This window comes from Hermetia illucens, chromosome 3 (genome assembly GCF_905115235.1).
Source record: "Hermetia illucens chromosome 3, iHerIll2.2.curated.20191125, whole genome shotgun sequence".
In the NCBI taxonomy this organism is placed as follows: Eukaryota; Metazoa; Arthropoda; class Insecta; order Diptera; family Stratiomyidae; genus Hermetia; species Hermetia illucens.
In genome coordinates, this window is record NC_051851.1 from 155,111,500 (window position 1) to 155,128,438 (window position 16,939).

The 16,939-nt window shown below is 44.4% G+C and overlaps 1 protein-coding gene across 1 annotated transcript in view; it reads left to right on the top strand.

Moving 5' to 3' along the window:
• Positions 1 to 16,939, top strand: part of LOC119652819 (irregular chiasm C-roughest protein) — a 626,589-nt gene that overhangs the window by 50,131 nt on the left and 559,519 nt on the right. The window contains exon 2 of the mRNA XM_038057146.1: positions 295 to 950. Coding sequence (XP_037913074.1) covers positions 743 to 950 — 208 coding nt within the window. The 5' untranslated portion in view covers positions 295 to 742. The remainder of the gene's footprint in view (positions 1 to 294; positions 951 to 16,939) is intronic.

Sequence of the window (16,939 nt, forward strand, 5' to 3'; positions counted from 1 at the left end):
AGCTGGGGGTCTTTTAAATTTTTATGAAATAAAGAGAATTCGAGCCCACTGAGAGCTACTTCCAAGAATCGTCCTTGGGGATAACGCTGGTATTTTACTAAGAAATTAATTCAACCCTTCCAAACTTACTACCCTCGGACGCCCAATATTTTACATTCATGACTGAAAAATGTTCAGCTAATATATTTCAACCGTTCCTTTCATCAACCTTGAAGGATTCACCCCTTCTCCTTTTGCTCATAGTACCGCCCTCGTGACTAATTGATTCAACCTCTTTTTCGTTGACTTTTTCAGGTTAAGCAGAAATCAATATGGAGCTCGTCTACAACGAACCCGAGATGAATGACGCCACCTTTGACTGAAGGACTCAAAGTGCTGGAGTTGCCAATAAAATCATGAAACTTGAATCTCCTTAAACATTCGACCCAGGCTTATCCTTTGCTTCCATGCAAGGCTTCTCGATCCCAACAAACATTAGTGAGGACAATGAAACGAAAAACCAAGCTATAAATCGCCCAGTCTCCGTTCTTTCCTTTAGCATTTTAATTAGTTTTTAGTTCGTTTTTTTCGCCGTGTTTTCCTGGAAAGGAAGTGTATGTTTACACGCGCCCCCACGGAGTGAGGTGCAACAATCCATAGTCTGTGTATATAGTTGTGTTTGTGCGCGGGAAGTGTCCTTTTTCCGAGCTGTCCTGTTTTTATTTTGCAAGCATAGATTCAGCAAGCAAGAACGCTTCCCACAATGCAACGCTCCCACGGAAGGCGTACGGAATTGAAATTTAATCACTATCTGGCGGTTTTAGTGTCCTGTCAGCTGTTAACATCCGCAAGTCCACCGGTCGAAGCATTTCGATCCCAACAACAATCGCATCAATTGCAGTCGTCACATTCGAATGGCAGCCATGGCGGGGGTGGAGGCGGATCAAGCAATCCGGACAAGGACAAACACGGTAAGTGGACCCCTAAATCTATTATTATGGACTTGGTTCTTGATGGAGTTGTAATCTGCAAAATGGATGGCAAATTGCCACTCGCTCTTAATAATCTCAATGTATTTATTCGATTCGGTGGCCTGTTATTATCCTGATGGCCGAAAGCCTTTTACAGTTGGCCGGGGATAATGACTGTGGTCATGAAAATCAGATTTCGGTATTCGAAGTGTTCTCTCTAGTCATTCCTTGCGTGCGGATTCGGTGGTGGTAAGTACAGAAATAGCTTTTGGGGGTACATTTTGATTTGTGGTAAACGAAGGTTATGCCAGGACGAATATAAGCTGACGGAAAGGAGAAAGCCACTTACATAACAATCGAAATGCATAAGGTTTGCATCCTGCACAAAAGAATAGTTTTCCATAATTATCTTAATATAGTTCGTGGTATATTTTAATCGCATTTCAAAGCTGTAGATTCGTCCTTTTTTGTTCAAAGAGCCTTGACGTCAATGTAACTGAAAATATCCAAAATATTTACTGTAACTTATACGCAACCTGGATGTTCTTTGTGATCGACGTATCAACGCAATGTCGTCGGTCCTGTAGCCCTCCATGGTTCTGAGTGTTGGCCGACCATAAAAGACAATGAACGCCGTCTTGCGATAATGGAGACGAAGATGTTGCGTTAGACGAGTTGCGTGCCACATTTTGATCACATCCGAAATGAGGATATCCGCGATCGATATGGGGTTGTATCGATCGTGGCAAAATTGCGCGAGAGGCGTTTTCGATGGTATGGTCAAACAATTCGCGCTAACGAGAATTCACGTGCCAAGATTGGTCTGAACATCAAAGTCAATGGTAAACGCCCAAAAGGCAGGCTGAAACAACGGTGATTTGATACGTTGGATTGGGATTTAAAAACTTCGAAATTGCATCCAGATCAGGCATTTGATAGACCCAAATGGCGAAACCGATCACGACGATTCGACCCTGCTTATCGAAGGGACAAAGGCTGAAGAAAAAGAAGAAAAACTTGTACTAGATGGATTTAATGACGGAAACCTTTCATTTTAGCCAAGCTTTGTGTTTTTCAATGTTAGTTTTTGCTACTATCTTAATGAGGATGGTCCGCCGAGACGATATTATAGAGGGCTCTGATGGACCCTTTCGTCATAGTCCGGTATATTAAACCCCGCAAAGTTAGAGTTATAAACCTTCCAGATCAGAAAACTTTCCTTTTACATACCTTTGAGAACATTGACAGCAAATGCAGACCTGTAAGAGGTACAAAGGACTCTTCGAATAAGATTCCAGTTCACTACGCGTTTTCACCCTGTAAGTTGGGTCTTAAGAATACACAATACTATCCCTACCGAAAGGACAACAACGTCTCGTATGGGGACTGACTTCACACCGGAGACCTTTGGCTATCCAAAACCAACTATGTGAATGTTCGCTTTCTCCAACTTCAGCGGTAGTTTCAAGAATATAAGTGGATATTCTTGACCTATGTGAAGTAAGATTTTGGGACTCTGAGGAGTACTCCACTCCCTCATACAGCAATGTGCTTTTGTACTTTGGATTGACTTTGCAGACGCGAAACCGGTGTCGGGTTACTTTCGTCAGCTGCCGCAAGGCGCGTTCACTTGACCTAGGAGCCGGATTCTGACAAACTTCTAATTGCAAGACTCCGATCCAGGTTAAGGAACAACACACTTGTACAAAGTTACCCACCAACGAAGAGCTCAGATGTAGTGGAAAAGGATGTTTTCTACGAGAAATTAGATGCAGATAAAGAGAGACTTCCTAAAGGTGACATTGTGATCGTGATGGTCGATCTGAATGCCAAGGTTGGCTCTGTCAACACCTTGCTCGGACATGTAATATAGAAACTCGGTCTTGGCAACTGTAACCATAATTATGAAAGGTGTATAAATTTCTGCAACTTCCAATGTCTTATTATTATTCGATCACACAGCCTGTCATATAGTCAGCTGGGTTTCAACAAACCGACGCCGTATGAGCAATCAGTTTGACCACTTCGCCTCAACAGTTGATCTAGGAGCTGTCTTCTGAATGTGTATAACAAGAGAGGCGCTGACCTCGGCTTCGAAAGGCATCACCATTTGATGGTCGCTTTCGTTCGCTTGCGTGGTCTAGTGTTTCCTGTTCATTCCTTGGTATAGGGCATCCACACAGTCAGACTGTGCTTCAGTTTCACTATCTTCGCACTTAAAGTTCTGCAAATGATAAGCTCACAGCAGCGAGAGCAGAGACAATTACAAGACGAACAAGGACACACATGATAGCTGGTATTCGAACACAGAACAGATTAAGAGGCCTGACGCTCTACCCACTCAACCATCGCGGCGTTCGTTACGTGTTGCATCCGCTGTTTCTCGCAGGGTTTTGTGAGCTTTCACCTTTTAAATTCAACATCGACCGCTTGTATGGCCCAGCTGTCGTTCCATACTGGGAGAGCTATCTTGCTGCTCGGACGGCAGATATATTGAGCAACCATTGGTGAGCCATCAAATGCTATTTTTTTGGGTGCTACATAGGTTCGTAGGCATATTCCGAAGGGGCATCATAAGATCTAGTTGAGTGCGGAATCGTGGAAGCAGATCGATGAACGCTGAAGGCTCTATTGACCTCTGCCATCGATAGCGAGCGAAACCCCATGAAGTTCAGCATAGTATACGCCGTGTGGGAATGTGCTATTGCGCTAGACAGGCAAGCGGAAGATTCCAAGAAACTCCATAATTTCAAGAGTGAGTTGCTTATCGCTCCAGTTACTGCAGATTTGCTTCTTCCACTCCAGATGGAAATGTTGGGAATCTGAAACCTTTCCCAGAGGGGTGGAAGAAGGGGATGATCATTAGGATTGCAAAAAAGGGTACTCGTTTTGAGTGTGACGATTGGAGAGGTATTTGCGTGCTTTTTGCCACCGCAATGGTAATATATCTAAGAATTTTGATAGACAGAGGGCGAAACCTTTAGATTATTTTTGGCATAGTGCGCAGAGTTTATATCTTCGCTGCAACTGCCCTTCATCGATTTCGCAAAAGCTTTCAATAGCGTGAAAATGTTCTTTTTTGGGTCGTCGGCCACCTCACGAAGGGGCGTAATACGATCTGCGGATAAATGAACGGAAGGAGTTGAAGACTCCATTGACGATTGCTAGTGATGGCCTCGAGAAGTTCAACGCCGTATCAAGAGAGAATTTCCTATTGCGCTGTTCAGGGAAGCCGAAGATGCTATAAATTGCAATAATTTCAAAAGTGCACACCGCGTCACGAAAGAGGCTGCAGGTAGTCGCACATCTTTCGATGCTCTTGCGAAGGACATGAATGGTTGACTTCCATCCACGATTATGAACAACTGAAGAGGTGGAAAAAACACTTCACTAGAGTCCCTAACCATATTACAGCCTCTAAGATTCCTCCTCTCTTAGATATAAATAGAAATAGAATAGAAATAGACTAGTCATTGAAACATGCGGATACGGACTATTCCTCAAAACAGAAGGATAATAATTTCGGCCATCAATGCACTCAACGGGAGTAAAGCCGCTGGGTTTGACAATCTTCCCGTAGAGTCATTTATCGCTACGCTTGCAGTTACTACCGATTTGCTGCCTCCACTCCACACAAAAATCTTAGGAATCCGATACTTATCCCAATGTGTAGAGGAAGAGGGCAACTTAACGATCACCCCCTTACAAAGAAGGGTACACAATTTGAGTGTGATGATTGGAGCTGTATGTGCATGCTCCCTGCCGTCGCAAATATAATAGTTAAAATAATCCTGGAATGCATCAGAGAACATCTCGAAAGCTTGATCGACAGAGAGCAGACTGGGTTCCGCCCTGGATCCTCCTGGATCGACTGCATCAACACCCTACGGCTCATTTGGATATCTGTTGCATCTGGTCTTCCTCAATTTCAAGAAAGCTTCCGATAGTGTGAACAGGGAGTGCATCTGAGGTGCTCTACGTAGTAGGGACATTCTGGAGAAACTAATAGTTATTATCAGAGCGATATATGATGGTGCTAAATGTCACCGCGGTAAAATCTGGCAGGATTTTGAGGCCAAAAGCGGAGTCTGCGAGAGTTGCATCCTGCCGCCGATATTATATCTTTCTGTTATCGGTGACGTTCTTCATGCCGGCTTTTCCGGAGGACGTGGATGAATTCAATGGGCGATGACATATTTTCACAAACACCTCGACTATGCTGATGACATCTGTTTGCTCTCTCTGGATTTGGAAAGGAAGCCAAGTAGAGTTGGACTGAAGATGAACACCAACGAAATTAAGGTTCTCAGTCTGATGTGTCATTACACTCTCCGTATATGCATTAATTGGCAGAGCATCGAAAACGTCGATCAATTTGTATATCTACGAAGCCCCGTTTCTATTAAAGGTGGCACCGAACTGAATGTCCCCTGACGCATTAACAGCGCTAAATTCGCTTTCGCTGCCCTGTCTATAATCTGGGAATGCAGTTATCTTAACATTAAGTTGAGACTGTTCTGTGCTAATGTTCTTTCTATGTTGCTTCACTGTTACTCAAAAGCACGAAACTTTCGTCAATACCTGTCTGCTTATCATCGCAGCACGTTGGCCTGACACTATCTCAAATGAACAACTTGATCGGCGCACATGCCTGGCGCTCGCATCGGATGTGATTGGAAGACGGAAGTGACAGTGGATCGGTCACACATTAAAGAGGGAGGACAATTGCATTGCGGGCTATGCCATGCAGTGGAATCCACTCCCCCGAGATGGCTGACGAGTGGGTCGCCCCAAGGGCACCTGGTGCAGAAATATAAAGGACGAGTGCGAGCATCTCGGGAAGTCGTGGGGGGAGCTGATGCGCATTTCAGGTAACCGCCAGCAATGGCCGTCGGTGTGGTTGATTCGCTATACCCTACCAAGGGGTGAGGAGCAACCATATTTATACTCCGCTCCTCCCCTGATTTTGACTCCATCCAACCCCCTATTTGCTCTCTTCAATTTCCTTATGTGGAGTATCCCCGAATAATGCTCCGTGATCTGGTCACCTTTCGTTAACTGTGATTGTCTTGCCCTTGAAATTGTGCAACGTAAGTTCACCCGTTCCCTCGTCCCGTTCGTAAGAAAGGAACTTGCCTCGTGTAGACAACCGCTCCTGCCTCCGCTTTCTGAAAATCCCCTTCCTACTACATTACATTTTTTAAACTTTACTCGGGTCTAGTATACTGCTCCGCCTCTGACGACATCATCGAGAGCTCGTTTGACAACTCCTACTTTCTTAAGCTCAGAACAGGTCATAAATAATCTTTGGACCTCTTATGTCTCCTTCATTTAGCGGTAACTATTATTAACGATACTTTGACGGTCTGATAGCGCTTGAAGTTGAACTTCGGCCTCTGAATCTCAGGCCCTGGCATCGAGTCCTAGTTGCACGCTCACTGCCTATTCATTCTACTACTTATCCTGGTGCTGTAGGCCTATCAGGTAAGTGTGGTATTAATCAAGTTGAGGTGCAGTCTCAGTATGGCCTATGTCCTATAAAAGAACGAGCAGGACACAAAATAATCAACAACAGGTGAGACTTATCCTCTATTTACCTCTTACCTCGACTCTTCCCTTGTTTTTTTCAAATGAGCTTAAGACCTTCTTTGGCAGGCTTCGAATTAGGTCACCAAATTCCTCAAATCCTCTTTCTCCTTTTCAACTAACAGTCTTATCCACGGGATTGAAATCAATGCAAACATTTTTTTTATTGGATTAGAATTAAATTATTGAAAAATTTTAATTCTTCGTAAATTCTCACAACTTTGAAATAGAACTCCTGAAAAATTTATCCTTTTCCTCGCATTTCATTTCAACGGATCTCATCAAATCTCCTCTAAGCGCCTAATCCATCTCTGAGTGAAAAAGATTAATTGCATTCTTTAGTTAAAAGTAAATACAACCATCAACCTTCGAAGAAAAGCATTCCGACATTCAATACAACCCCTTCAGCTAATTCAATAGAAGAGATCTCCTACCGTTTCAAAGATAAAACAGGGATCAATTTCATGATTGTCCTTGCCACCCAGGAACGTCAGGGCATCTGAGAGACAAAACGAAAGCAATTTGTTAGCCGTTATTGGGACTATGCGCCTACGTCGGCAGCTTCCATGGGCAAAGGATAATCGGCCGCCCAGAACGCTATGGTCAGAATAACAAAAAGACCAGGCGTCTCGCCTTGCAAAAACACCAAAGGATTGGACAACAACAACAAGGACATAACAATGGCAGCCTGAACAAAACAGCGTAAGACATAAAACACCATAATATCACGCACACGAACTTCCTGCCGACAACTAATGAAATTAATCTGAGGTAATTCTAATCTTAGTAGGAAAATTAGTTTTTCCTGTTTCCCAACTGCTGATGGCCAGTTTGTCGTTGCGGTAAGCAGTAGTGGAAGGACACTGTTCCGAGGGCTATAGTGAACTGGTGGCGGGACACAGTATGTGCTGAAGTTTCTCAAGGGTAATATTTTCATCATTTTAAATAGGGGCCGGATAAGTTAGGAATTGGTTGACATGCGAGCAGGGCATTGGGCTGTTTTGAAAGCTTTTCGAAAAGGTTTTGGGGGTCGTTTTGAGACTTATTAGCTCCTGCAAAAGTTACCGCTTGGTAGTTACTTGGAGTATGAAGATGTTTCAGGAAGGAAAGCCATACATCAAACCCTTTCAGGACCTTCATGCTCTGCATATTAATCTCAAAAAACTCGAAGGATTCTCATCACCCTACAAACTGGCGATTAGTCTGCATACACTTTCTGTGATTGAAGCCTTTCCTAACCGAGGGTGGCATGCGGAATATCATTATTATGATGGCCATTTAGTTCCACTGAGTTTTATTGTCGGTTTGCATGAAAGGGCGAGCCAAATCGCGGGGTGCCAAGATTAGTGTAGTGCGAATTCGAATCGAGAAGGATTGCAAGGAATGCGAAAAATGCAAATCCTTCGCGTTATGTTAAAATTCATGCAGCGTGACAGCCGATCAACGGAGGTCGGGAATGGTTTTGCTGTTGATGGAAAATTAGCGAGACACTACCGGTGGAAGTCAAGGCTGATTTCATAAATTATTGAAAAAAGGAGAGTTGGGTTGGCCAGACGTATTTATGGAAAGAATTTCAAGGTTCAGTGCTTATGTAAGATAGATGTCCCTCGCATGGTTTACTTGCGTGATTGAGGGCTGAATGGTTTCTTACTCGTTTAACAACTTTTCGAAAACTTCCAAAAGAACCTTCTTTTGTTTCGAAACAATCGATTCGCCGACTTGTCACTACACCGACGCATGTGCCAGTCCATTTTGCAATAATATATTGAGTCGATTAAACTTTTTTAATTTCAATCTAAGCCGAGCGTTTCTGGCAAAAACACATCCCTTTGAAATGTTCAGAAAGAAGCTCCTTCATCAACTTGAGAACACCTTTCACTTTGAAATTATCTCTTCTTCGCAGCTGTGAAACCTTAGGAGGGATGAAAAACAAACAAGTGGAATAAAATACAGACAGGGAAGTAACTCGAAACTTTGAAAACAAATCAAATTAAGAATGACTCAAAGCAGAAACTTACGAGGGAAAAAGAAAGTCTCACGAGCAGATTTATCCTTCCTGCCTGGCTTCCTGTTTGTGCTACTAACAACTGTCTGCCGGTGAAAGCCTTTTTACGTGGTTCGCGGTGAAATATGTTTGTCATCCTTTGGAGGAATCGAAAAAAATGGCACAGCCGATAGAGCCTTCCTGCGCCAATCCCCGACCGAGCAGTCTCGAGGAAAAGTCAAATGACGAAAACAGAAAAACCATTCACATCCCGTTTCGACCCCTCCGAATATAAGGAAAACTTCGACTTCTTTACGTCCGGAAATTCAATGTGAATTTCTCCGACATTGGTTGCATACAGACTTTCCCTGATTTTCTGTAATACCCGATCAAATAAGTCGCCGGGAAAATCCTCCTCCTGGTTTTCCATGCACGTGTGCGAGGATGGCTGTGTCTATGTGTATAGCCCCGCAAACAAGTCAACTGACTATGCCGTTTCTGGAAAAGCGGACAAATGGAACTTGGGAATCGGCAGCCCAGGCACCAGATGAGATAAAGACAAACTTCTTCGCTGGAGTTCTAAATCAATTCCGGCAGTGATCAGAAAAGTTTAATCGACAACTTGATTGCAAATGGCTGCTTCCACCGCAGAAGTTAAGCTTCGGACGACTGATTACTGCCGGAGTTTTCCTGGAGAATCGAGATGGAATCTTCTGTGAATTTAGTTGTTTTTCTTCTCTTGCAAACGGTTCGGATTCTTTTCGAGATTTCTAAGGACAACTGAGAGAAGATAAGTCAACTGAAAGACAGCGGAATACTCGTTCAGATTTCTCGCTAGACGAATTTTGGATGAAATTTCATATTTACGTTAAGCGAAAGTTTCTCATTTCATTTGATTTTCTTGGGAATAATTGTGATTATATCGGTGCGATGGGCATGAAGATTCGAGGTTTATTTCATCAAAAGTCATGCCAGGCGCCCTGAGGCAGTTTGACATTTGCTCCCTTCTTATCACAAAAGCTCAATAAACAGAAATCAAATTAATCGAAATTCAATCAATTATTATTATTGCTTAACGTTCCAGGAACAATAATCTGAAGGGTACCCGGAAAAGACCCTTTGGAAAACTCATCCTAGCACGAGTTTCCTTGAGAAATAGGATTCATTTTTTCATTGAATCTTGGGCAGACACAAGATAGCAATTACTTCAGTATTTTATAGCAACGGAAATTAGCATACGTTATTTGAATTCACTAGGGGTGGAATGCCAATTTAAAAGGATCCCCTGAATTGAAAACCATCTCTTTTCACAGCAAAAATAAGGATAAAATACGATGGAGTGATCAGAATCGGAGCTGAAAAAGGATTCCCTTAAATATTTTCGAAATATTGGCAGTTTCCCCATTTCCAAAAATTTTAACTTTAGACGGGGTCATTTTCGAAGGAGATCCAGTATGTTAACTTCTAAGCGATTATTCATTTCTTAGTATTGTGGATATCTCACGCTATGCCACCAAATCACTTCGCCTCCAGCTGAAACCGAGTGGGTTCAGCGGAGGAACTCGGAACGTGATCCCGTGAACATTGTTACCGGCGAACCAGATGCATCACGGGCGCTTTTTTGGAGCGTTCTCCGGTTCGACGAAAGCTTTCAGTCTCGACAAGAACACACGCTTGGGCCCGCTCCGGACATCAAACTTTAAAGAGTGCTCCTTTCCTCCAGGACGTTAAAGAGGCCCTCGTATATTGGATGTGGCGGATTTCGAGAAGCGTATCTCGTAATGAAGGACCGCAAGCATGACTCGAGGTCCTTGGGGGTGTCCACCTTCGGCGTCATATATCGGGAAGGGGGAGCCGGCCACAATTTCGTCACCACGTCCCTGAGCAGGCGCATCATGCTGGAGTGGCTTAACCCTGCTCTGATATCCAGTACAGAGTCACAGATTCTCTTCGTCCACCTTCTGGCTGGTCGTGAATTCCTCTCGGTGGACTGCACGAAGGGCGAGGAGGACGAAAGGAAAGCACTGTGACCACGATGAACCGCCACGAACTACTAGGGCGGCCTTCAGCGTCCAGTGCCAACGTTCAAACATTGCAATATACTGCAGGTGTAATGTAGTGGTTCTGTGGCATTTGAAACCCAGGAGCTTGTCTAACTCCGAGAAAAGAGTAGACTCAAACTGGATTCCCTGGTCTGTAATGATTACAGCTGGTCCACTAAAGCGCTAGATCTATTTTAGGCAGAGGGCATCGACACATGATTGCGCAGTAATATCAGTCAAGGATAATGCTTCAGATCACCGCTTAAACCTGTCGATGATTGTGGAACAATATCTGTATCCGTGTGAGTCTCGCACAGGGCCAATGATGTCGAGGTGAATGATGTGGAGGCGCTTGGTCAACCGAGGGAACACGCTTACTTCTTTTTTTTCTTCTTTTTGCTTTTTGATCTCATACTTCTGGCACGCCTTTTTCAAGGACGGCCAGAAGTATTTTCCAGTGACAAGCCGGTTCGTAGGCCTGATCCCTGGGTCGATGGAAGCTGGAATACGCAGTACACGATCGTGTGAAATTGGCTAGAACAACAAGGCCTAGGTCCCTTTTCTGATGTCTCGCAGAGTTAGTAAGAGTCTGACCTGAAGGTAGAAACCTCCTTGAACTAGTGCCCCGTGTCGTCTTTTTGCACCTCGGCGATTGCCGTACAATCAACCGCGGTGGGGACCTGTAACCCCCCGAGTTTCGTGGCAGCGTGGTTTCCTGGCATGCGTGAGATGTGGGAAATGAACTGGCTCAGTTGCCGAAGTTGGCGAAAAGATGATTTGTCGGGCTTTTGTTTGTTGTCGCGAACGTAAGGAGCTTGTGGTTCGTGAACGCAGTGAGCGGCCCATCTTCAACGAAGGAAGTATTTGATAAAAACGTACGCGGCGAGCAGCTCACGATCGTAGGCACTGCAATTGCGTTGAGCTGGGTTGTGTTGTTTCGAAAGAAACTCAGCGGTTTCCAGGTTTAGTTCACCCGTTGGTGACTTTCATAAAATGGTTAACAAAGGCCATTCGCCCTTTTAGGATGGGATCTATTTTGTGGAAAAATCTCACCACGGCTGGTACCTTTGCCGAATCGCGTAGATATTTTTCTAAGCTCCTTATATGGGTTTGAGTTTGGCTCGATATTGAAGAGGCGCAAGGTTAAGATCTCTTATTAGGTATCTGAATCTCTAAGAAGGCTTACTGCGAAGAAGCTGTATATATAAATGATCACCCCCATATGGCTTTCTTATAAAAAATGATTTGCCAGATATTATCTGGGTCGTAAATACTGAGAGTGCGTATCCGCACCAAATCGTCACATAAGGGGGTTACCTTATCCCACAAACTTAACGGTCAATTGATCGTGGGATACTTTTTAATTTAAGGGTTGGGTCTGAGACCGTAGAGACTTGAAAAATTGGACTACGGGTCACCAATTGACCTTTCTGAAATCTACTATTAGCGTCGGTGAGTGAATGGCTCCATCCTGGAGACCAAGAATGATTGTATCAGGCATCGACAGACACGGCTACGGATGCATCTGGGCGACGAAATACCAGGAGTTTCAAATGCCTAGATGACCTCAATGGCCCAAGTAACTTCGCCCGAGTCTTTTGTTTTGGGCTGAGACAAGTAAGCGTGTAGGATCGATTAGTGATGAGTGGCCTTGGCCAAGAAACAACGACAGAAGTTTAACATTCCTAAGAACCTTTGCAGATCCTTCACCGTGGTTGGTAGGAGAAAGTTTTTTATCGCTTCTACCTTGTCCGCGTCTGGTTGAATTTCGTTAAGGGGGAAATTTCACCTACGTTTGCAGGAATTTGCTTTTTTTAATTTTTAGAATGAGCCTAACTTCAAAGAGGCGTTGAAAAATGAACTCGCGATGGTTCAAATGCTCAGATTCTGAAGATAAGACGTTTCCATACGGCAGAGTGGATGAATCTCTGGAATGTCTGCGCAGGGTTGCACAAGCCAAATGCCATCTTGGTGAAGTCGAAGACCCAGAAAGGTGTGCAAATAGCCGTTTTCGGTATGTCCTCGGGAGCTACAGGCGATGATACGCCTTGGCCAGATCCAAGGTCGTGGAAACACGGCAGTTTTTCAAGGAATTCGTGGCGCCATGGATTAGCGGAAGAAGGTATCGGTTGGAAATTGTCTGAGCATTCAGACACCTGTAATCTCCGCATCATTGTCTGGCTTAGGGACCATATGGAGTGAGGTGACTAGCAGCTATTGGAAGTTCTACAAATACCCTGCTTCGTGAGGCCATCGAGCTCTTTCTTTGCAACAGCTAGCTTCGGGGCTGATATGGGAAGTATCCTTGAGAAGATCGTGGAGCCAGTAGTTTTGATGTGGTGCTGCATATCATACTTAACCGGCTGGCAGAAACTACTTTCCGTAACGACATTGCGATATTTTCAGAAGAGTGCGCAAATGCGAGAATCAACAATGTCCTCGAAAACGATGGAAAGAGTGTCCTTTAGGCAACGGAAATTTTACCCTGACGACTTCGAAGAGGTTGCGCGGTCTATCATGATGTCACCATGGTGACACACGAAGTCGGCACGTAAAATCGTCATCATCAACGGTGCAACAACCAGTATCCGGTCTGGGCCTGCCTCAACAAGGAACTCCTGACATCCTGGTATCGCGATACTGACTCGGAGTTGGATCGTCATTTTTTCAATGGTCTTTTTGTTTTTTTGAATTTTCGTAATTGCCTGCTTTATCAGGGAAAGTAAATCCATCTGGCAGAGCCCCTTTTTGACAAGAGAAGGGTAGTTAAAACTAGGGTTCACCTAGTACCCAAAGTTCACCGATCAAGAACACATCTTGACCCTTGTGACCATTCAGCCCTCGGTAACGTAATCACACATTGTCCTAGGGTTTTGATTACCGCTTGGCTTCAGGTTTCACCTCTTACTTCTTAGAGGATCTTCCTTCCTGAGCTGTCATATCTTATAGAGATGCGTATCTTTTGTGTCGAAAACACTTTTGCATAATCTGCTCTAGTTCTAGATGGAAACAGCCGGTCCTTGCTTTGATCCGACATTAGTCTTAAACGCACCTACCCGACTATTATTAACTCTGATCTAAGCTTTTGAGTGGGACATTGTCATTCTGGTAAGGCTTACCAGTTTTACTGGAATTGCTAAGTTCAAGACAGACGAAGTGTGAATTTGCACAAAGACAATACTAGCCTTGAGCAAGGACAATCTGTCCTACGTTAAGATAATCAAAAAGTTCAAAGCTGATCCCGACCTTAAAGGTCTGGGGAAAAATATCAGCAAGAACTCCAGGACCCAGAAAGGTGATCTCATATTTGAGCTGAAAAAATTAACTTTGGGCAAAACTAGTGGCTTCCGTACCTAAGTTAAGAGCTCACTTGGAGAAAATACCACTGTATAGGCCCAAAAACCAGAAGAGAAACCTGCACTGCCTTGAAGAAGCAATTTGAGCTAGAGGAACTGGGGGAAGAATCCATTGTGAGGTTGAAAAAAGTGGAGGAAGTGCAGAAATTATTGTTGACCGGAAAAGTACGAATTGGATGGCTTTTCCACCTTCGGATAGCGCAGATTTAATTAAAGAAGTGCGTCTAGTGCCTCATGTGAAGGCATGCACCAATGACATTGATCGGTCCGATTCACCCTCAAAGTGTGGCGAGAAAAGTCTGATTCCCAAAGGGACCCCAATGACTATCTTACGAAGGAGAAGAAGGACAGGATAACCAGCAAACGACCAAAAATGGTAGATGACCGAATTTTAGGAAAGCGCTCACCGCAATGGAAAAATGAAGTTTATTCAAATAAACTTCAATCATTGCAGGGTCGCGCTTGCTGTTGCCAAGCTATACAATCCACCATGAGTCAGACGACCAGTGGTTTTGGGTGGGCTAAAATATTCAGTGAGAACATGTACACCCACTCACTGTCAGAGTTTGAATACATGTTAGAAAATCGTAGACTTGACTTTTGGCAGGTTTGTACGAGTATGTCGTATGTCCTGACACGTTAAAGATGACTACACCCACAGCAATCATCGAATCGTAATATGAACAGAACTACACGGCCGTGAAATATCACACATTAAACCAAAAAGGACAGTTTACTCCTGATGAGAACTGGTAGTGCCTTTTCTCGCAGAACTTCACCAATCTATCGACTAGCTCCGGTAGGATCCGGATGTCGTCTCCTGGGCCGGATACCACGACTGACTCTCGAGTTCTCCCGTGGTATCCAATGAAACTTGTACATCCACAACAATCTCCGGTCAAGAACTCTCAAAGGCACATATATTTTAAATTACGTTTAAGAACGACGCAAGCTCTTGATTTTTTATGAGAGGAATCCCAAATTACCTGCATACTTTCTCCTGGCAGACCTCAAATCTGCCCCTGGTACACGCAAGGTTCCTGAGCTAGCACTATTCCAATGATATACTTGGAACTTGTAATTATTGCATATGCGGCTTTTGCGTGGTCTTATCTTCACTTCGTGCTAGCCAGTGTTTGGAGCACTTTTCCATTGTCAGAGTATCAGGTCCATCAATTCGATAAAAGCTGTCTGGCGTCCTGGCTTACATTATCGTTCCATCTCAGTCAGGGTCTGCCTCGTCTTTCTTTTTCAATATCTACAGACTTTTAGGGTTGGATCATCCTCATTTGCACCTAAAATGGGAGCGCAAATTTCAGCCAAAACGAGTCGGCACACAAACGTTTGGCGCAACCTGAGTATCACTCCCACCTGCTTGTAACCGTAAGTACGGATTGGAGAGGAGTTCGTGGCAGCCAGTCGCAAGTTTTACGGTATTAAGGCGTTTGGATGGGGTAGCTTGAGAACCGATGCAAGTGCCGCGGCGGCCTTCCACTTCTACGGTTTTTTCCAGGGTTTGTTAGTAAGGCGGCTCCATATGCTCGAGCGTCAAGGTCAGACCGGCTCTTTCTAGCCTGAGCTTTACCGCTCTCAATGTTTCCGTTACTGTTACTGAAGGTATTATGCCCTGTTTAAGCTTGACAACCGTTTGCCCTCCGCTGTTTTCATGAAGAGGAAACGAAATGGTGATAGTTTCTCCAGGAGGCGTGGACTAAGGCGATCTTCATTATGACTCTGTAGGCCTGCCCCTCAGGGTTTATATTGGTATGGTCGTGGAACTGTTTGAAAACATTATTTTTACTCCTCCGAATCACTTCTTTCAGACAATCACATAGTTTCTTGTGTCTTGCCAACTTCACCACCGGGCGCTCCCTGGGTCGCTGATAAAGCCTCGAAACATGCCGCTTGCGAACTTGCGATTTCATTCTTCCCCAAGTAGTTGGGATGCCCACTGGGGATCAGTTGCTTTCTGGTAGCATTGCATGTCTTCGTCACCCACCGGGTAATTTGGGTTACTTTTTTTAGCCGTTCCATTCAGGAATATCCCGGCCTTGAGCGGTGTGGAAAACGTTTTCTTCTCAAAAGCTTTCGGCGCACAGCCGGGTAAACCACCAAGGTTCTGCTGACTTTACTGGTTCACTGAAGACCCAGGATCCTACGTATAAAAGTGTATGAGGTCCCAACAGTAGCGAGTACCACGTCTAGCTCCATGAATACTTCGAGGAAAACACACTTTCTCGCACGCATTTTCCGCCTGCCTCTTTTCAAGAGCTCACGCATTAAGATCACTTGCTATTATTATCATAAAGTCCTCTTGTATTCAAACCACACTCAGTATCAACTCGTTTTCGACAGCAGCTGTAGATCTGAATCCCTTTCACCTTAGCTCTAATGAAAACTTTCTCTAGGTGTTCCATTATTTCCTGGAAGGATTGTTCTCCGCAAAGCCAAATGCCACCACCATGATTTCGATGTGGCTCACTAAGCAAAGCCATGTCAATGTTTTTCTCGTGGATTGTTTGGGAGAGTAGGTCCTGCAGTGTCTGACAATGGTTGGAGTCGATTTCTAACAACCTCCTCTGCGATTTGTGTTGGGGGCTTTTCCGAAATTCAGGCGCGTGCTGCTGCCTGCAATATGCCGATGGTCCACACCCTTTTTCCCTTTACTTATTAAGGAATTTGGATTAGCTCCACAGTCCTTAGTGATATCTTACTGATACTGGTCCGCATCCTCTGCATTGCTTCGATCTGTCCTTTGGAGTGGTGCATGGATTCGCAACGTCACCGAAACAAAGGCATCTAAAGAATGGTTCAAGCGCCACCTGCTCCCTAAGCTGGCACATAACCCAGCCTAATTTTACTTTCTCTGCTGCAGTTTGAGTTGCGCCTCCACCGGTACGCTGGTGATGGTGGTTTGTGGGGGGCTCCATAGTGTTTTCACTAAAATCGGATTCTTTTTTTAAGGTCCCAACTCCTCCTTCGTGGTGATCTCATCTATATCCTTGCAGACTATAATGATCT